Source organism: Ranitomeya imitator, chromosome 1, assembly GCF_032444005.1.
Source record: "Ranitomeya imitator isolate aRanImi1 chromosome 1, aRanImi1.pri, whole genome shotgun sequence".
Classification (NCBI taxonomy): Eukaryota; Metazoa; Chordata; class Amphibia; order Anura; family Dendrobatidae; genus Ranitomeya; species Ranitomeya imitator.
In genome coordinates, this window is record NC_091282.1 from 708881468 (window position 1) to 708903144 (window position 21677).

The window sequence follows — 21677 nt, forward strand, 5'->3', positions numbered from 1 at the left end:
CAGCAAGCTCATGTTAGCCACTGCAGTCTGAGCATGCTCAGTATGCCCTAATGTGCTCACTACTGTCATGACATTATCAGTAATGGTACTCAATACAGTCTAAGCATGCTCAGTATGTTCAAATGTGCTCACTTCCGCCCTCATGTCTTACCTCACGTCTGCCCTTATATTCTGCACACGCTCAGTGCGTCTCGTGTGTTTACTTCCTCCCTGACTTCGTACCTCACTTCTGCCCGGACATTGGGAGCATGCGCAGTACCAAGCTAGGAGCTTTGGCACATTTACCTGGTGTTGCTTCGCTTCTGCTCTGTGTACGTTTGCACGTGGTTGTGAAATATCAGAGATTACTCCCTCCCTCCTCTACCAGGTAAGGCAGCTGGGGGTTGTAGTCTTCTGGTGACCACACTGAGTCTAGTGTTCATTCACCATGAGAGCAGCAGACCTGCATGGCTGCATTGTAGTGTGCTGTGTATTAATGTGTGTGTAGTTACTAGGCTTCCTCTCTCTGTGGGGTTTTTATGTATTTTTTTTTCCAGGTTTTGCAAAACTACAACTCCCAGTATGCCCTCATAGCTGCATATTGTTAGGGCATGCTGGGAGCTGTAGTTTTGACAGCTGGAGACCCACAAGTCAGACATGTACTGTTATGCTGAGACTTTTAAAAATGTTTGTTTTCTTTAAAAAGAAAAAAAATGACAATAATAAAGAAATGAAATAATTTACTAAATGGCTACATGTGCATTGGTCTTTGCACTTTTGTATTAAAAATATTCTGCTGGTTCTTAGCTATATTGCGACCTTCATTGCTCCATGACCCAGCTTTCCCAGATTCCTGAATGGCAGCAATACATCTTGTTACACAATGACTGTGTTGACAACCCTGTGATCTGAGCTCAGTGGATGCTGTTCATGCCGTTATCGCTGCTTTTTATTTACTTTATGTTTTGCAGGGGATTATCTTTAACATTGGATTGAGTTATGGCTGCTGCGGTGAAGAGAACAGCTAAGATGGTAGAAGGAGAGTCTGTGCAGATGAAAGGCTGCAAGGAGATTGTGCAAGGGATGCTGAGAACGCTGCAGAGCTGTGTGGAGAAGGTAAGAATGTACCGTCATATAGTGCACATCACTCCTCTTACTATGATTATATTCTTATCATTAAGGTTTATTGGAATTAAAAATAAAATAATAAAAAATCCACAACTGCCATTGTTTAGACAAGACCTTTCAGGAAGTTTCCGTGGTGCAAAAATAAGTTTTGTCAAACCTCTTCAAGTCCAAAGAAGACATCTTAACATTCTTTCACCAGACAAGCTCTTTTTTCTCCTTCACCACATTGGGGGACACAGGACCATGGGTTATGCTGCTGTCACTAGGAGGCTGAGACAAAAAAAGGTTAGCTCCTCCCCTGCAGTATACACCCTCATACTGGCTTCCAGAGACCCAGTTCAAGCTTAGTGTCCGTAGGAGGCACACTGTTTGTTTTTTAATTCTACCCGGACGAAGGGGGCGATGGATTCTTTCATGGTCCGATCTCCCCCGAACCAACAACAGGCAAGCACGGGAGTTTCACCTCACCGTATCCTCTCCTACGACGTGGGAGCCACTGCCTGAGCTGACCTTTTTTGGGCGACGGTTCCTTTCCCGGGCGCCGATCTCCCCACGTTGCACAGACGAGCACTGGTGGTGTTTACCTCCAGTATCCTCTTCTGCAGCCAGGCCTTTTTATTGCCGGACATCTGCCCTGTCCACCAGGTTCTCCCTCGGCTGTACAGAGGCACTATTCCCGTGGCGTCCGCGCAGACCACACTGCATCACTACTGTCTATGCGTGATTCAGGTGGTGGATGGTTCCTCTCCACCCCCCTGTCTGGGGCTGGTGGATGGAGGCTTCCCAACCCCTGCACCGTCCCTGCCATCTCATCCTAGGCACTCCTCACCTCATCGGGGTAAGTGTCTCGTGGGGGATGGGGGGGGGGGTCGCCGGTTCTGCGGTCCGGAGGGCTCCTCCTAAGTAGCGGCACATCGTTTGCTCTGGGCCCCTTATTTTCGGCACTTTGCGGCCGCGCGCCGGGCTGAAGCCGCAAATTTAGTCCCCGGCTTCGGCCTAGCCGCAGGACGCTGCCGATAGGCTCCGCCCACTCTTTCGCGTCATTCTGTGGCGCCGCCCCCTGGTCCTGGCGCTTCTCGCCGCCTCCGAGATCTCTCTCCTGATCTCGGCGGCCATCTTGGTTTCCCTCACTGCACGCCACAGCTCCAGCTCTGCCGCAGCTTCTAGGCGACACAGCGCCCACTTGCAGCGATTTTATCCGGCCTTCTCTTCGTCTTCTCAGGCGACACAGCGGGACACAGGACCTGGGTAAGGAGACTTCGTCAGCCTCTCCTCTGCAGTGCCGCCCTCTGCTGTCCCTAGCTTATAGACCCTGTTGTCTATTTTTTTGCATTAGGTACATCATGTCCCAGTCAAGGTCTAAAAAATCCTCTAAGGTGCATACAACCTTTTTTTCTGCGTGTACCACCTGCCAGGCCCCACTTCCTCGGCCTCAAAGTTCCCCCCTCTGCTCTGCCTGCGATGCTCCATGTGCCCAGGAGCCCTCCACCGCCACCGACTCCGGCGTACCTAGTCCCCCCCCCCCCCCTGCTCCCCCCCCGTGGGTTGCTTCACTTTCGCAGTCCGTGGATTTTTTAGCCAACGCCATCAAATCCATTCAAAACCCTCCTGGGGAACGGGGCAATCCGTTACAGGTCCTAAGAGATCCCTCTGTAACAGGGGAATCGTCGGCCAGCAGGGGCCGCTCTCTCCATAAAGAGGCACGGTCATCCAGAAAACGGATCCGCACTACCTCTCCTGAGCGCTCACATCGCCACTCAGATTCTGGCAGCTCCACCTCTCGCTCACCCTCTTTGGGGGCTCGCAGCGTTCACGACTCTGAACATGAGTCTGAAGTATCATTAGACCCGGAGGCTCCGGAGTTTAGAGCTACGGTTGACTCCCTCATTGTAGCAGTAAGTCACGCACTTAAGGTGGACGATGACTCTAATTCCGCTCCGGAACACGCAGTCTCTTTTACCAGAACCAAGCGTTCTCATAAGACTTTTGCCTCTCGCCCAGATTTTCTGGATATAGTCAGGCGACACAGGGAGCGTCCGGATAAGCGTTTCACGGGAAAGAAGGACCTGGTATTGAAGTATCCCTTTTCAGCAGATCTCGTGAAAGACTGGACGGATCCCCCTATAGTAGATACTCCGGTCTTGCGCCTTGCTTCTAAAACGCTTCTTTCCGTTCCGAACGGCGCTTCAATTAAGAGTCCCACTGAACGCCAGCTAGACTCTCTAGCTCGCTCAGTGTACGAAGCCTCAGGTTCTTCCCTATCCCCCTCCTTCGCCGCGGCTTGGGTGGCCAAGGCAATGGTTTCCTGGGCGGATGCTCTAGCGAAATCCATTCTTGAACAGGATCCTCCCGTCTGAGATGGCGGACCTGGCTAAACAGATAGCCATGGCCGGCGATTGCGTGATGTACGCATCTCTCGATGCAGCGAATTGCGCAGCATCGGCGGCTTCAAACGCCATCACTATCAGAAGGGCTATTTGGCTCAGAGAGTGGCGCGCAGATGCCTCCTCTAAAAAATCTCTGATCTCTCTCCCTTTTCAGAGCGGGCGCCTTTTCGGTGAAAAGCTTGAACAGCTTATTTCCGACGCCACGGGGGGAAAGAGCAAGTTCCTTCCCCAACAGAGGCCCAAGGCGGCCTTCCAGCGCCAGCCTTACTTTCGCTTTCGGCCCTTTCGTACCAGCCCAGCCTGGTCCAATCCTACCGGTTTTTCCAGATCGGACCGATCCGCTCGCGCAGACAGAGACGCTCGTCCCTCCTTCAGGCCGAATCCGTCCTGGCGAGGAAAGCAGAGGCAGTCCAGAACCAGAGGTTCTAGACCCCCCAGATTCCCGTCTCAATGACTCAGGAACTGAGCCAGTCAATACCACCAGAGTAGGCGGACGCCTACTCCTTTTTCAGCAAGCCTGGCTCTCGGTCGTTCACGACGAATGGGTCAGGGATCTGGTATCGTCTGGCTACTTAATAGAGTTCTCCGCTCCTCCTCCAACTCGGTTTTTTCCCTCTCGTCTCCCCAGTTCGGGAGCTCAGTCTCGCGCCCTCCTTTGCGCCATTCACTCCCTCCGCCAGAGCGGGGTCATTGTTCCGGAATATGAGAGGTTCAAAGGTTTCTACTCAAACCACTTCGTCGTGCCAAAGAAGGATGGAAAAGTGCGCCCCATTTTGGATCTGAAGCTCCTGAACAAGTGCGTAAAAGTACGGCACTTCAGGATGGAATCGCTCAGGTCGGTCATCTCTTCGATGGAAAGAGGGGAATTCTTGGCATCGATAGACATCAAGGATGCCTATCTTCACATTCCGATATTCCCGCCACATCAGAGGTTCCTCCGCTTTGCCGTTCTAGAGGACCATTTCCAGTTCACGGCCTTACCCTTCGGTCTTGCCACGGCACCCAGAGTATTCACGAAGGTCATGGCGGCGGTCATGGCCATTCTTCATTCTCGAGGAGTCGTCGTGTTACCTTACTTAGACGATCTCCTCATAAAGGGTCCGTCTTTTCAGGCCTGCGAGGCAAGCGTCCACATTACCCTGGATTCTCTTTCGCGCCTGGGCTGGTTGATCAACTTGGATAAGTCCTCTCCCGTTCCTGCCCGTCGGATCTCCTTTCTGGGAATGATCCTGGACACTTCAAGGGGTCTGGTCTTGCTTCCTTGGTCCAAGGCCCAAGCGCTTCAGCAAGGAGCCCGAACGCTCTGCCATCCTCGCCCGCGAACCATTCGGTTCGCCATGAAGATCCTGGGAAAGATGGTTGCAGCAATCGAAGCGGTTCCTTTCGCTCATCTCCATCTCCGCCCCTTGCAACAGGCTCTGCTGGACAACTGGGACAGGAGTCTCCCATCTCTCGACCGTCCTTGCCCGCTGTCTCCGCGGGTCAGACAATCCCTCGTATGGTGGACCCTGGGTCCATCTCTTCTCCAGGGGAAGTCCTTTCTCCCGATCCGCTGGTTAGTGGTAACTACTGACGCCAGTCTCCTCGGCTGGGGGGCGGTGTTTCTTCACCACTCTGCCCAGGGCCGTTGGACAGTTCGAGAATCGAGACTCCCCATCAACATCCTGGAGATTCGTGCGATCAGACTTGCCCTGAGCCGCTTTCACGCCCTGCTCGCGGGTCACCCAATACGAGTCCAATCGGACAACGTCACGGCGGTGGCTTACATCAACCACTCAGGGGGTACCCGCAGCAGGGCGGCGATGCAGGAAGTCTCTCACATCCTTCGTTGGGCCGAAACCAACCATTCCACCATTTCCGCGGTGCACATTCCGGGAGTCGAGAACTGGGCGGCGGACTTTCTGAGCCGCCAGGGCCTTGCCTCGGGGGAGTGGGAACTCCACCCAGAGGTTTTTCGACAGATCTGTCTTCGCTGGGGGACCCCGGACGTGGATCTGATGGCGTCCAGATTGAACGCCAAGGTCCACAACTTCATTGCGCGTTCTCGGGATCCCCAGGCCATAGGAGTGGACGCGCTGATTTCACCGTGGCATCAGTTTCAACTCCCATACGTGTTTTCTCCCCTTCCCTTACTGCCGAAGGTGATCCGAAAGATCAAGACGGAGGGAGTTCCGATCATTCTGGTCGCCCCAGACTGGCCACGCCGCGCTTGGTACGCGGAACTCGTTCAGCTCGTAGCCGACGTTCCCTGGCGGTTACCAGACCGCCCAGACCTGCTTCGCCAAGGACCGATCTGCCACCAGAGCTCAGGGGCCCTACGTTTAACGGCGTGGCTGTTGAAACCTGGATTCTAACTCGAGCCGGTTTCTCTCAGCAGGTCATTCCCACCATGTTAAGTGCTCGCAAGGCGTCTTCCGCCTCCATTTACCACCGCGTCTGGAAAACTTTCTTCTCATGGTGCAGGCTCCGAGGTCACCCTCCGCTCGTTTTCTCTATCCCTTGCATCTTGGATTTCCTGCAGTCCGGTTTGGACTTCGGCTTGGCCCTGAGTTCCCTCAAAGGCCAGATCTCAGCGTTATCCGTGCTGTTCCAGCGCAGGATCGCCGCCAACCTTCAGGTCAAGACCTTCATTCAGGGAGTCTCCCCCCTACAGGATGCCGTTAGAGACCTGGGATCTCAACTTGGTCCTGGGGGTTCTTCAGGAACCTCCGTTCGAACCCCTTCAAGACGTTCCGCTCTCTGTCCTCTCCTGGAAGGTTGCCTTCCTGGTAGCCGTGACGTCCATCAGAAGGGCCTCAGAGTTGGCCGCTTTATCCTGCCGGGCTCCTTTTCTTGCCTTTCATCAGGACAAAGTAGTCCTATGTCCTTCCCCGGCTTTTCTTCCGAAGGTGGTCTCATCTTTTCATCTTAACGAGGACATCATTCTTCCCTCCTTTTGTCCGCAGCCCAAACATAGGGTTGAGAAGGCCCTCCATACCCTAGACGTGGTACGGGCCCTCAGGAGGTACATTTCCAGAACGGCTCATTTCAAAAAATCAGACGCCCTTTTCGTGCTCCCGGAGTGTCACAGAAAGGGTTTGGCTGCGTCTAAAGCCACGATAGCCAGATGGATTCGATCTGCTATCCAGGAATCCTATCGGGTCAGGGGCAGCCCTATCCCGGCGGGGATTAGAGCACACTCCACTCGGTCGATGGGTGCTTCCTGGGCCATCCGGCACCAGGCAACAGCGGAGCAGGTTTGCAAAGCCGCAACGTGGTCCAGCCTGCATACTTTCTCAAAGCACTACAATGTTCACATTCACTCCTCTGCGGACGCGGCCCTTGGCAGGCGTATCCTGCAAGCGGCCGTTGCGCATCTCTAGTCAGATGGTACACAGAGTTATTTGGTTGTATTGTTTCCCTCCCAGGGACTGCTTTGGGACGTCCCATGGTCCTGTGTCCCCCAATGTGGCGAAGGAGAAATAGGGATTTTTGTGTGTACTCACCGTAAAATCCTTTTCTACGAGCCACTCATTGTGGGACACAGCACCCACCCTGGTAGCCTTACGGCTCGTTACCTTTTTTAGTTTTTGACTGTTTTGTTGACATGTTATACTCTAATGTTACTTGATATATTGTTGTTATTATCCTACTGCTTTTGCACTGAACTGGGTCTCTGGAAGCCAGTATGAGGGTGTATACTGCAGGGGAGGAGCTAACCTTTTTTTGTCTCAGCTTAGTGTCAGCCTCCTAGTGACAGCAGCATAACCCATGGTCCTGTGTCCCCCAATGAGTGGCTCGGAGAAAAGGATTTTACGGTGAGTACACACAAAAATCCCTATATTACCTACCCACAAGATGGACGAAAACATATCGATCAGTCGGGGTCCAACCGCATCAATTGTCGGAACAGTACACTTTATCCCCTTTGGGATGGAGCTGCTGTGCGCCTGCTCCGCCACTGCGCGCCTGCTCCACCACTGCTCCTTTTATTCTCTATAGGGCTGCCGAGCACAGTCTTAGGCTATGTGCACACGTTGCGGATTAGGCTTAGGAATTTCTGGTGCGGATTCTGCCTCTCCTGGCAGATAAATCACCTGCGGATTTGTCGTGTTTTTTGTTCGTTTTTTGCTGCAGATTTGCTGCGTTTTTTTTACCCCTGCGGTTTTTTATAATGGAATGGGTACAAAAACGCTGCAGATTCACAAAAAAGAAGTGACATGCTACTTCTTTTAAACCGCAATGTTTCCGCAGCGGATTTTCCGCAAAGTGTGCACAACATTTTTTTTCTCATTGATTTACACTGTACTGTAAATCAATTGCGGATCTGCAGCGTTTCTGCACTGCAAAAAACGCTGTGGATCCGCAGAGAATCCGCAACATGTGCACATACCTCAAGAGACTGTATGGATCAGCAATGTAGTGTCTATCCTGCTGCTCCATTTTGGAAAAGGGGATAAATGTTCACTGTTCCCCAGATCAGTGCGAGACCAGCAGTCGGGCTCACAATCATCACCTGCACAGTTCTTTTTAAGAGTACGTAGCTTTTTCTTATTTATTTTTACTTTTCCTGGCATATTTTGCAGGTCATCCCGGGTTCAGGTCCTGAGACTCCACTGATAACTTAAAACACCACTCCAATGTTTTTCTTTATTGCACTGCTGAAATTGTGCTTTAAATGGAATTCCTCTGTCTTAGGCCGGCCTCACACTCAGCGTATAAAAATACGGTGCGTTATTTACAGCTGTAATACGCAGAAAAGTCCCCAAAATAGTGATCTGTATGTCATCCGTAGGCGGGGTGTGGCAGCGTATTTTGCGCATGGCATCCTCCGTATGTAATCCGTATGGCATCCGTACTGCAAAATTTTCTCGCAGGCTTGCAAAACTGATATATGGGGGGGAGGGGGGCAATAACCATGGACCCTCTCCAGGCTATTAATATCTGCCCTCAGTCACTGGCTTTACCATTCTGGCGGAGAAAATTGCGCGGGAGCCCACGCCAATTTTTTCCGCGATTTAACCCTTTAATTTAATAGCTAGAGCGCCCAAATTTTGCACATACACACTACTAACATTAGTAGTGTGGAATATGCAAAAAAAGGGATATGAGATGGTTTACTGTATGTAAACCATGTCTCATATCATGTCGGGTTTGTGAAGGAGATGGCTTAAAAGCCGGTAATTCAATTGCCGGCTTTTCCTATCTAGCGCTGTATGAAATATTAATATATATAGATAGATAGATAGATAGATAGATAGATAGATAGATAGATAGATATCAGTGAGACACAATATATATATATATATATATATATATATATATATATATATATATATATATATATATATTTGTGTCTCACTGATATCTATCTATCTATCTATCTATCTATATATATATATTGATAGATAGATATCAGTGAGACACATATATATATTTATGCTGTAATGTCTATTGTCTGTACAAGTCCCCTCTATAATTTGTAAAGCGCTGCGGAATATGTTGGCGCTATATAAATAAAAATTATTATTATTATTATATATATATATATATATATATATATATATATATATATATATATATATATATATATATTATATATAATCTTAGCTATTCTATTCTAACCTGTCAGTGTGATTTTACTGTACACCGCACTGAATTGCCGGCTTTTCGCTAGAACACCGCTGCGTATTTCTCGCAAGTCACACTGTTGGTCAGTGTGTAATCCGTATTTTTCTCGGCCCCATAGACTTTCATTGTCGTATTTTTTGCGCAATACGGTGACAAACGCAGCATGCTGCGATTTTCTACGGCCGTAGAAGACCATATAATACGGATCAGTAAAATACGGCAGATAGGAGCTGGGGCATAGAGAAAGATTGTACCGTCCGCAATCCGTATTTTCTGCACCTCTCATACGTCCGTAAAACTCGCTAGTGTGAGGCCGGCCTAAAGGCTGGTGACAGACTAGCGATTTTTAAAATCAGTCCGATTTTTATGCAGGAAAGTCAGATGAGTGTCATGCGAGTTTCATGCGTTTTTTTTTTTTTAAGCGCCTACAATCCGATTTTTCACACCTTAGCATCCAATTTACCTCTGAATGCATTGCGATTACTATCCGACTGCAATGCGATTTTTACATTGAGAAATTCTCCCTCATTTACACATCGTTTTCAAAGGAAATATTCTTCAAAACATATATAGGCAATTCGGCAGCGGTGTAGTGTAAAATAACTGCAGGAGTCAACTGCCTTGCCTTGTGCAGGCGTGTACTATGGAGGACAGAGAATGAACTTCAATCCAATATTGCAGCCAGCGGGTAAGGAAAGGGTGAATCAAACACCCCAAAACCCCGCCTCTATGGCTGAAAATTGTTCCCTCCAAATTCAGGTCCCTTTAATCTCTTCCATCCATCGGGTGCTGGACATTTCTGATCCGCCACCAGAGGCCCCAGAACACAAGATTTCCTTTGAAGGATCTCTGAAGCCGCCTAAGGTTTTCTCTAACCACCCAGAGTTTAAGGCGATCCTTTAAAAAGCAGCTCTCACAGCCCGAGAAAAAATTTGCTAATCGCAAATATCTGGAGGCGAGGTACCCCTTCCCGCAGAAGGATACCAAGGAAGGGACAGACCCACCTGAAGTGCCCCCCCCCCCCCCAGTCTCTAGACTAGCAGCATAGACCCTCCTTTCACTGCCAGATATCTCAACCCTCAGGGACGCAGCAGACTGGCAGGTAGAACGCATGGCTCGTTCAATTTTCGAGGCTGCAGGGGCATCCCTGGCTCCCGAGTTCGCTTCAGTTTGGGCTTCCAAGGCTATTCTGTCCTGGGACAAAAATTTACAAGCTGGCCTCCAAGCATCTGCTCCTGAGCTGTCGGACCAATCGGTTCAAATAGCAGTCGCAGCAGATTACATGCTTCATGCATTCATGCAGCTCTGGATTCAGCAAGGGGATAGCATCAACCGCCATCACAATTCGGCGTATCCTCTGGCTGCAGGAATGGAACGCAGACGCAGCCTCAAAGAAGTCCCTCACGCACCTCCCCTACCTCAGTGGGCGACTTTTCGGTGAACAGTTGGACACGATGATATCCAATGCCACCGGGGGTAAGAGTACCTCTCTTCCCCAACTGAAACCTAAACGCACTTACAAGAAGCGTAACCAAACTCGATTCTGATCCTTTCGGAACTCCTCGTGCTGGTCCGTCTCGCGTCCAGCACAAAATCGTAACCGTTCCCCACGCAGGGACAACTCGCGATCGACGCAAAGGTCGGACAAGACCTGGCAGTCAAAAGCAGGCCAGTCTAAGCCCAGAGGAGGAAAAGCTCAGACTTTCTCCTCATCATGACTCAAGGACTCCCGAAGACACCACACCCGTAGGCGGCCGACTTTTGCTCTTTCATCAAGTCTGGCTGCCTATTACAGAAGACAGGTAGGTCAGGGAACTAGTGTCTTCCGGATACAAGATATAGTTCACCTCCAACCCACCGGACCGATTCTTCCTCTCTGTCCCCCCAAAACCATCAGCCAAGGCTTGTGCCTTCCAACAAGCGATCTCCTCGCTTCTTCAAGCAGTAGTCATAGTTCCGGTCCCCACGACCGAGTGCTTCCGAGGGTTCTACTCCAATCTATTCGTAGACCCCAAGAAAGGAGGCAGCATACGGCCCATACTGGACTTAAAACAACTCAACAAATATGTACGGGTTCATCACTTCCGCATGGAGTCCCTTCGGTCCATCATTGCGTCCATGGAGAAGGCAGAATATCTTGCCTCCATAGACATACAAGATGCATACCTGCATATACCGATTGCACCTGCCCATCAGAGATTTCTCAGGTTCACAATCGACCAGGACCACTACCAGTTCGTGGCTCTCCCATTCAGACTCGCCATGGCTCCCAGAGTGTTAACCAAAGTCATGGCAGCCACCATGGACATCCTGCACTCCAGAGGCATAGTAGTCGTTCCATACTTGGACGATCTACTCATCAAGGCTCTCACCTTCAAGGACTGCGAGCTCAGCGTCTCAATCACAATCGGCATTCTGAGTCGCATGGGCTGGTTAGTCAACCTACAGAAGTCATCACCAACCCCGGGTCAGTCTCTGACCTTCCTGGGAATGCTATTCAACACCTCCAGGGGTCTAGTGCTCCTTCCCAAGGACAAGGCACTGGCTCTCTGCCTAGGAGTTCGCACCCTCCTCTGCAAACCCCCTCGATCTCTCTGGTTTGCCATTAGAGTCCTCGGCAGGACGGGGGCAGCAATAGAAGCGGTCCCATTTGCCCAGTTTCACCTCAGGCCTCTCCAACTAGCCATCCTCAAGTTTTGGGACAAGAACCCTTTCTCTCTCGACAGTGAGTTCAGGCTAACGTTGTCAACCAGGAGGTCCCTGCACTGGTGTCTCAAGCCAACCTCGCTAGCAAAGGGGAAATCCTTTCTCACAGGTCAATGGAAGGTTCTGACCACCGATGCGAGCCTGACGGGTTGGGGTGCAGTGAACCTACACCACAGGGCACAGGACAAGTGGTCCCCAGTGGAAGCGACCATGCCCATCAACATCCTGGAAATTCGTGCCATCCTCCTGGCATTGAGGGCCTTCCATCACTTACTGGGCGGAGGACACAGGGTCGGTTCTCTCGGTGGTCCACATTCCGGGTGTGGACAACTGGGAAGCAGACTTCCTCAGCTGACAAGAAATAGACTCGGGAGAGTGGTCTCTCCATCCCGAAATTTTTCACCAGATCTGCCATCGCTGGGGGACCCTGGATGTGGATCTAATGGCATCCCATTTCAATGCCAAGGTCTCCAACTAAATGGCCAGAGCACACGATCCACGGTCGCTCTGAGCAGACGCTCTGGTTCAGGACTGGACCCACTTCCAGCTTCTGTACATTTTTCCACCTCTCCCCCTGATATCCAGAGTGGTGAGGAATATCAAGCAAGAGGGAGTTCCAACCATCCTAATCGCAGCGGACTGGCCAAGACGTACATGGTACGCCGACATCGTACAACTTACAGCAGACGCCCCCTGGCGTCTCCCCGACCGCCCGGATCTTCTATCACAAGGCCCGTTCTACCACCAGAACTCGGGCCCTCAATTTGACGGCGTGGCCTTTGAAACCTGGGTTCTAACCCAGGCAGGGCTCTCGTCAGACGTCATTAGGACCATGATCAGAGCACGGAAGCCAGCCTCTGCCAAGATTTATTACTGTACCTGGAAAGCTTTCTTTACCTTGTGCGAATCTCGTGGCCAGACTCCACTCCCTTATTAATTTCCCAAAGTACTTGGTTTTCTCCAATCGGCTCGCTTAAGAGCCAGGTGTCAGCCCTCTGTGCTTTTTCAAAGGCACATTGCTACCAAGCCGCAAGTAAGGACTTTTCTTCAGGGGGTTTCCCGATTGGTTTCCCCCTACAGACGACCACTAGAAACGTGGGACCTCAACCTGGTCCTGACAGCATTGCAGGAACCACCCTTCGAACCCTTTTAAGGAGGTCCTGCTCCGCCTTTTCTCCCAGAAGGTGGTTTTCCTGGTCGCAATCACCTCGCTACGCAGAATGTCTGAACTGACAGCACTCTCCTGCCGACAGCCATTCCTGGCTTTTCACCAGGACAAGGTACAGTAGTTCTCCGTACGGTCCCATCCTTCCTTCCAAAGGTTGTGTCCCACTTCCACCTCAATGAGGAAATTTCACTGCCATCCTTTTGTCCGGTCCCGGTTCATAGAGTGGAGAAGGCTCTGCATACGCTTGACCTTGTCAGGGCATTGCGTATATATATGTGTGTGTATCTAGGACTACGTCCTTCCGGAGGTCCGATTCTCTTTTCCTTCTTCCGGAAGGCGGCCGCATGGGTCTGCCAGCTTCCAAAGCTATCCTTGACAGGTGGATCAAATCTACCATACAAGAGGCCTACCGCCTTAAGAATTCTCCTCTTCCAGCCGGTATTACGGCACACTCTACACGGGCAGTAGGGGCCTCCTGGGCCATTCGGCTCCAGGCTTCGGCACAACAAGTGTGTAAAGCGGCCACTTGGACTAGCCTACACACGTCTACTAAACACTACAGGGTTCATACCCAGTCCTCAGCGGACGCGAGCCTGGGTACATATGTTCCGCAGGCGGCAGTGCCCCAAGTATAGGGGCCTGTCTGCACAATATTCGTCCATTGCTTCCCACCCAGGGACTGCTTTGGGACATCCCATGGTCCTGTGTCCCCCAATGAGGCGACAGAGTAAAGGAGATTTTTGTGTACCCACCGTAAAATCTTTCTCTTAGCCTCTAATTGGGGGACACAGCTCCCATCCTGTTGCCCTTCCGCGCTGTTGTTACTGTTGAGTTCTCATATTATTTTCTTGAGCTCATAGATATGGTTGCCTTCTTATAGGCATGGTTATGTTATTCATGTTACGTTCCTTCTACTGCTGGTGCACAAAACTCCAGAAGGCTGACGCCGTCCAGGGGTGTATACTGCAGGGGAGGAGCCACGGTTATTTTTTTTTTTTTCAGATTATGCATAGTGTCGCCTCCTAGTGGACAGCAGCATAACACCCATGGTCCTGTGTCCCCCAATTAGAGGCTAAGAGAGATTTTATGGTGAGTACACAAAAATCTTTTTTCAGAAAAAAATGGTGTCAATGACCTATATTTAGCTTCATTTGCGGTGAGGCGCCCTCTGCTGGCTGTTCCTAGATCGTGGGAACTTTCCTAGAAAGCTCCCTGGCTCGAGTTCATATGAAGACAACCAGCAGAGGGCGCCTCACCGCAAATGAAGCTAAATATAGGTCATTGACCTATATTTAGCTTCATTCGCCGGGGTTTTGCAGAAATGAGCATCCTGCATTAGCGGAGCTCGTGCCTGCAAAATATTTTAACCCCTTCAGATGGATCTACATCGTTGGACGTGCCAGATCCTCGGAAGGTATGTATATTGTTGGTTTATTGTTTGTTTGGTTACAGAACGAGGGTCTTCAGTGATTGGATTGGGCGTTAAATAAAATATTACAACAACCTTTGTTTTTATTTCATTAAAATAATTTTTAATAATGTGTGTTTTTTTTAACCCTTTCATTCAATTGGATTAATAATGGATAGGTGTCATAATTGACGCCTCTCCATTATTAATTAGGCTTAATGTCACCTTACAATAGCAAGGTGGCATTAACCCTTCATTACCCCATATCCCACCGCTACACGGGAATGGGAAGAGAGTGGCCAAGTGCCAGAATAGGCGCATCTTCCAGATGTGCCTTTTCTGGGGTGGCTGGGGGCAGGTGTTTTTAGCCAGGGGGGGGCCAATAACCATGGACCCTCTCCAGGCTATTAATATCTGCCCTCAGTCACTGGCTTTACTACTCTGGCAGAGAAAATTGCGCGGGAGCCCACGCCAATTTTTTCCGCCATTTAATCCTTAAATATAATAGAACGGCCAAATTTTGCATATACACACTACTAACATTAGTAGTGTGCAAAAAAAAATGGTGATATGAGATGGTTTACTGTATGTAAACCAGGTCTCATATCATGTCGGGTTTAGGAAGGAGAAAGCAAAAGCCGGTAATTGAATTACCAGCTTTAAAGCTCTCTCACGCTGCATTATATATATATATATATATATCTCCCTGACATATGTATGTATATGTATATATACCTATTCTATGTGTATATATCTACTCTCATCTAACCTGTCAGTGTGATTTTTACTGTACTCTGCGCTGAATTGCCGACTTTTCTAAGGACACGGGTGCGTAAAAATCAGACAGCACTCGCATGGTGCGAGTGCTGTGCGTTTTTTTTCTCGCACCCATTGACTTGCATTGGCGAGTCTCGTCCGAGAATCTCAGCAATACGCAGCATGCTGCGATTTTTTTTTTTTTTTTTCTCAGCCGACACAGATTTTTCTCAGTCCGATTTCGGCTGGGAAAAAAATCGCTAATGGAATGTCACCTATTGAAAAACATTGGTCCGAGTGCAATCCGATTTTTTTTTTTTTTTTTTTTTATCGTATTGCACTCGTCCGTTTTTCTCACAAGTGGAAAGGGGCCCTAATGGGCAAACCCCTTTAATTAAATGATCCCCTAGTCTGGTTTTCCAGGCATTGATGTAACATCACATGACCATATCGGCTAATTACATGACCATGTCGGCTAATCATTGCACAGCCCTGAGTCAGTAACCACATTTATTTATCCGTGTGTGTAGCAATGGGTCACATTTATCAATTTAAAGCCTTCTTGGAACATCTTTTACCTTGCTTTTACATATATTTGTGTTTTTTTTTTTTTTCCCTAACTACCACATATATTTTAAGTATGACGTAAATACAATTGTTTCTTTATTAACTTCTTAAGCTTCAACAACCTAACGATGCTGTGAATATGTCAATCAACTGGGAGAAGATCCAATGGTCACCTGATGTCAAACCAGCGTTCTTGAGCTCCATCCTTCACCAGCACATATCTGATCTTCAGGTAGCCATTAAAAACTTTCATTTTTTTTTTTTTCTCGTCAACACCAGATGGAACAGTGATGACTCCAGTGCTATATGAGCAGCGTCTGCATAGCTATACACAGTCTGTACCGTCATGGCCAAAAGTATTGTCACCCCTGCATTTCTGTCAGATAATACTCATTTTCTTCCTGAAAATGATTGCAAACACAAATTATTTGGTATTATTATCTTCATTTAATTTGTCTTAAATGAAAAAACACAAAAAGAATTGTCCTAAAGCCAAATTGGATATAATTCCACACCAAACATAAAAAAGGGGGTGGACAAAAGTATTGGTACTGTTCGAAAAATCATGTGGTGCTTCTCTAATTTGTGTAATTAACAGCACCTGTAACTTACCTGTGGCACCTAACCTGTGGCACCTAACAGGTGTTGGCAATAACTAAATCACACTTGCAGCCAGTTGACATGGATTAAAGCTGACTCAACCGCTGTCCTGTGTCCTTGTGTGTACCACATTGAGCATGGAGAAAAGAAAGAAGAACTGTCTGAGGACTTGAGATTGCTCATGCTTCTTCACAATTGGGTTTCTCAAGGCTACAAGTCCATCTCCAAAGACCTGAATGTTCCAGTGTCTACTTTGCGCAGTGTCATCAAGAAGTTTAAAGCCCATGGCACTGTAGCTAACCTCTCTAGATGTGGACGGAAAAGAAAAATTGACAAGAGATTTCAACGCAAGATTGTGCGGATGTTGGATAAAGAACCTCGACTAACATCCAAACAAGTTCAAGCTGCCCTGCAGTCTGAGGGTACAACAGTGTCAACCCGTACTATCCGTCGGCGTCTGAATGAAAAGGGACTGTATGGTAGAAGACCCAGGAAGACCCCACTTCTTACCCCGAGACATAAAAAAGCCAGGCTGGAGTTTGCCAAAACTTACCTGAAAAAGCCTAAAACGTTTTGGAAGAATGTTCTCTGGTCAGATGAGACAAAAGTAGAGCTTTTTGGGCAAAGGCATCAACATAGAGTTTACAGGAGAAAAAAAGAGGCATTCAAAGAAAAGAACATGGTCCCTACAGTCAAACATGGCGGAGGTTCCCTGATGTTTTGGGGTTGCTTTGCTGCCTCTGGCACTGGACTGCTTGACCGTGTGCATGGCATTATGAAGTCTGAAGACTACTAACAAATTTTACAGCATAATGTATGGCCCAGTGTGAGAAAGCTGGGTCTCCCTCAGAGGTCATGGGTCTTCAAGCAGGACAATGACCCAAAACACACTTCAAAAAGCACTAGAAAATGGTTTGAGAGAAAGCATTGGAGACTTCTAAGGTGGCCAGTAGGGTTGAGCGAAACAGATCGGCCAATTTCAAAAGTCGCCGACTTTTGGCAAAGTCGGGTTTCCCACTGTCGGCATTTCTCTTTCCTAAACCCGACATACAGTAAACCATGTCATATCCCCATTTTTTTTTTTTGCATATTCCACACTACTAATGTTAGTAGTGTGTATGTGCAAAATTTGGGCGCAGTAGCTATTAAATTTAAGGGTTAGCTAAATAGATTTAAAAATGTAGCAGCAATTTTTCATTTTTTCAAGGAAATTTACTAAATTTATTTTTTTAGGGACTTATCCAGGTTTGAAGTGACTTTAGGGGTCTCATATATTGGGAAACCCCCAAACATGATACCATTTTAAAAACGGCACACCCTGACATATCGAAAACTGCTGTCAGGTAGTTTATTAACCCTTCAGGTGCTTTACAGGAATTAATGCAAAGTGGTATGACAGAAATGAAAATGTGTGTTTTTACCACCTAAATGCCTCTAACTTCTGAACAGATTTCTACAGCCGTCAGACTCTAAGGCCGCTATTTGGTCATGAATTGCCATGGCAAGCATCAGAACCACACAATCTTGAACTCAGGGCACCAACTGGGATAAAGAGGAAGCGCCCACACTCTGTTTACCATATATAATGATGTAGTCACTATTTACAGCAGCATCTAAGGGGTTAAACAGCTTTGGACGGTGCAAACACTGATCGTGGCTGATGCAGAAAGTTGTCAGCTATAGTGCACAACCGACAGATGCTGGATTGTCACCTGTATGGAGAGGCTATTCTCTTATACGTCAGGTCAGTTAAAAGACGTATTGTCTGTCATTAAGGGGTTAAATCAAGCCTAGAGGCTAGTAATGGAGAGGCACATGTTGTTTATTTGTAAGAATCACTCCCCAACAATTTCCCTCTTTCATCCATTTATTAAAATAAAACTAATCCACACAGGTCCTCCGCAACCCAAATGGAGGTCCCATACCGATCCCAGTCGTCTTTGTCCAGTGTATGGAGCTCCGTAGACTGGAGCAGCAGCTACTGCCGATTCTCAGCAGACTTAACTGCTGTGACATCCGTAAGGTTACCGCAGTTCACAGCTCCTGTGTCACACGAGGGCAGCATGAGAGCCAGAATGATGAGCCGTAAAGTCATACAGTGTGGGAGGCAGCATTGTCCTCTCTGAAGCCACTTGCTACACTTCCAGTTGCAAAAAGAAGCTAGGGAGGAGAATGCTCCCCCTCTGACACCGTGTGCATGCGGCCAGTCTTGGACAATGACGGTGTCAGTGCTGATTTTAGGCATCTCTCATTCTGACCTTACTTACTTGCCCAATCAAATCAGAGTAAACTCTTTTTCTCTGGCATTTTGTAAACTTTTTTTTTTTTCCTGGGCTCTTTCTCATCATTTTTGACCACCAGTGTTTTTTTGAGCATATTCCATGCATTTTTGTACTGGCGGTTTTTTTTGTAACTCCATTCAACTATTAAAAAAACCACTGAATTGCTGACAAAACGTCAAAGAAGAAGCCTGGGCATCTTTCGAGCCTTCCCATTGACTTGTATTAGTATGGTTCATATTCCAAGCAGATGGTGCCTGAAGAATGGTCACGTCGCTCTTTAACTGCTTGACGTCTTTGGATACCTGAAATGGCTAAAAAGACGCTCAGAAAACTGAACAAATGAGTAGTTTTAACCTAGAAATCTAGTTTTAACCTAGTTCAATCTTCTGAGCATTTTGTCAGCGCTTTTTCAGGAGTGGAGGGTTTCGGGGTGGACACAGCTGAAAAAGCTGTTATATGCACATACCCTTAGACTCTTCTGTTGAAGTGTGTATTATTTATTTATTTTTATCTTTTTACTTTTTTTGAGTGGAGAATTTCTTATTTTGAGGGGAATTATTTTTTGTCCCTGCCTGTGTACGTTGCCTTTTATACATGTTAAGCTTCTTCTGCTCACTGTAATTCTTTATTCTACTGGATAAAAAGAAATCTAATCAGAAACTCTGCATCGGGAAAAGGAACTGGATGCAAACTATGAGGAAGCCATAACAATTGGTAATTATGTAGCTATGTAAATGAGGTTGTGCTCGGAGCAGAAATCCATTATTACTTTATAAATTATTTAAAGCACTTTTTTTTTTTTTTTTTTAATGAAAAGCTCCTCGCCGACTATCGCTGCTTACTTGACGCACTAATGACAGTTCACGTTCTCACCTGTCATTGAGATTTTCTGTGCCCGGCAGTGGCTAGCGTCACTATTCAATCAATATTGTCATTATCTTTAACCCTTAATGACCGCCAATTTTACTGATCTGTGATATGAGTATAGCATCCCCATACAGGTGGCAATCTAGCAGCTGTCGGCTGTGCATTATAGCTGACAACTTGCTGCATCAGCCACAATCCGTGTTGGCACCGTCCATATCTGTTTAACCCTTTAGATGCTGCTGTCAGTGATGACTACATCATATAAATGGTTAACAGAGTGTCGGGGCTTCCTATTTATCCCCATCGGCACCCTGAGATCATGATTGTGTGGTTCTGATGTTTGCCATGGCAATTCACAGCAAAATAGCAGCCTCAGAATCTGCCGGCTATAGTGGCCTGTTCAAAAGTTAGCGACATTTAGGTGGTAAAAAATAAAATTTTTCATTCCCGTTATCTCACTTTGCATTAATTCCTCATGGGTTAATAAACTACCTGACATTAGTTTTCAATAGGTCAGAGGGTGCTGTTTTTAAAATGGTATCACTTTTGTGGGTTTCCAATAAATAGGACGCCCAAAGTAATTTCAAACCTGGATGAGTCCCTAAAAAATGAAAAATTGCTGCTACATTTTTTTAACCCGCTAAAATTCTAACAAAATAAAATAACATTTTACAAATGGTGCTCATGTCAAGCAGACATGAGGGAAATGTTGTTTATTAATGCTTTTCTTTGGTATGACTATCTGGAATGAAGGGATAATCATTCAAAGCTTCAAAATTGCTAAGTTTTTAACATTTTTCTCAAATTTCTGATATGTTATATTTACAAAAAAATATCGTAACAACTTCATGGAAAGTACACCCATAACACTGTTTTAATAATAACAACACACAGCTACATGCTACTATGGGCTAAATCAGGATTACAAATAACGGGATAATCGCAAATATTTAATAAATAAACCATAGAAAAAAACGATCAAAAGAACACCCAAACAGAATAATGTATGAAAAATACAAAATACTTTATCAAATATTCCAGGATATCTGATAGGAAAGGGGGAATGATCAAAGCCAAGTTGTACATGTGGGAAAATGCAGGGGTACACACAAGTGGGTAAAATATGGGAAGCATTGAATGGATTTCATATTAAGTAAATTACTACAAGTGTAGACTCAAATGCATAATATAACATCCCAGACCCAACCTGTATAAGTTAAACAACAAACATTCAATTTGAGACTTGTCAGTGTATATTAAAGCCACAATATCAAATTACAAAATTACCTGTGCAGGCTGTTTAGTAAAACCCACGGTGTGCACCCGCCCCGACGCGCGTTTTGGCGTGATGGCCTTAAGTGGTTGCCTCATCAGAGATGCTTGGTGATGCTTAAAAATAGTTTATAATGTTTTTTTTTTTTTTTTTTTTTTTTTTTTTGAAGCCTCATTTAGATCAGCTTCAAACATTGGTAAATGTCAAAGAGAAGAGTGCTGACCCACCGTACACCAGAGAGGCTCCCGGGACTGCGGACATGGAAGCGAAGGAGAACATTAATATTGGTCCAAAACTTGCCCCAAATAGGAAAGCGTGTCCGCCTGATCCCGCTGTCGTCCAGATACATGCAGATAAGACAGAGGTAAGTTACAACTGATCAGATGAGTGTCAGTGTCGGACTCCGCAGATCTGATATTGATATCCTTAAACCAGTCATACACATTGTGTGATTGTCGGGTGCACCATGTTTTGATCGACAGCCATCTGTCCCATAAACAGGAGCGCTCATTCGGCCGTTGAAGTGTGGAAAACCCCTTTAAATTTGCAATTATGTTATTTACAGAACTGCTACTGTTCAGCCGCTTGCAGAGGGAAGTGTGACTTTCTAGGTCACTATGTGAACAACTTGTCTGGTGCTTAAAGCACTTCTGCTTTATCCCTTGTTCTCAAGTGCACACTACATCATCATATAAAAAGTGTTACCCACGAGGTCTATAAATATATAAGGGTCTATAAAATATTAGATCCAACTAAGAGAAATCTTAAACACAAAGAAGCCGGCAGCACAATATAAAGTATGATTGGATATATACTAAAAAAATATCACGGACCGTAGTAATTGGTTTATACCTGATTAACATAAATCAGACTAAAAGAAAGAGGTGTGAATAACCATATCGTTTAGAAAGTAAACAAGGACTTTGTTAATACATAATATAAAATG

The 21677-nt window shown here is 47.0% G+C and overlaps 1 protein-coding gene across 2 annotated transcripts in view; it reads left to right on the top strand.

Annotated features, from left to right (window-relative positions):
• Window positions 1-234: 234 nt before the first annotated feature.
• The window catches only part of MBIP (MAP3K12 binding inhibitory protein 1), a 35804-nt gene continuing 14361 nt past the window's right edge, over window positions 235-21677 (top strand). Inside the window, exons 1-4 of one of the 2 annotated variants that reach the window (XM_069731996.1) lie at window positions 235-367; window positions 951-1095; window positions 15822-15941; window positions 20901-21095. In XM_069731996.1, the coding sequence (XP_069588097.1) occupies window positions 979-1095; window positions 15822-15941; window positions 20901-21095 (432 nt within the window). In that variant the 5' untranslated portion in view covers window positions 235-367; window positions 951-978. The remainder of the gene's footprint in view (window positions 368-950; window positions 1096-15821; window positions 15942-20900; window positions 21096-21677) is intronic. The other variant, XM_069732002.1, reaches the window with a different exon arrangement.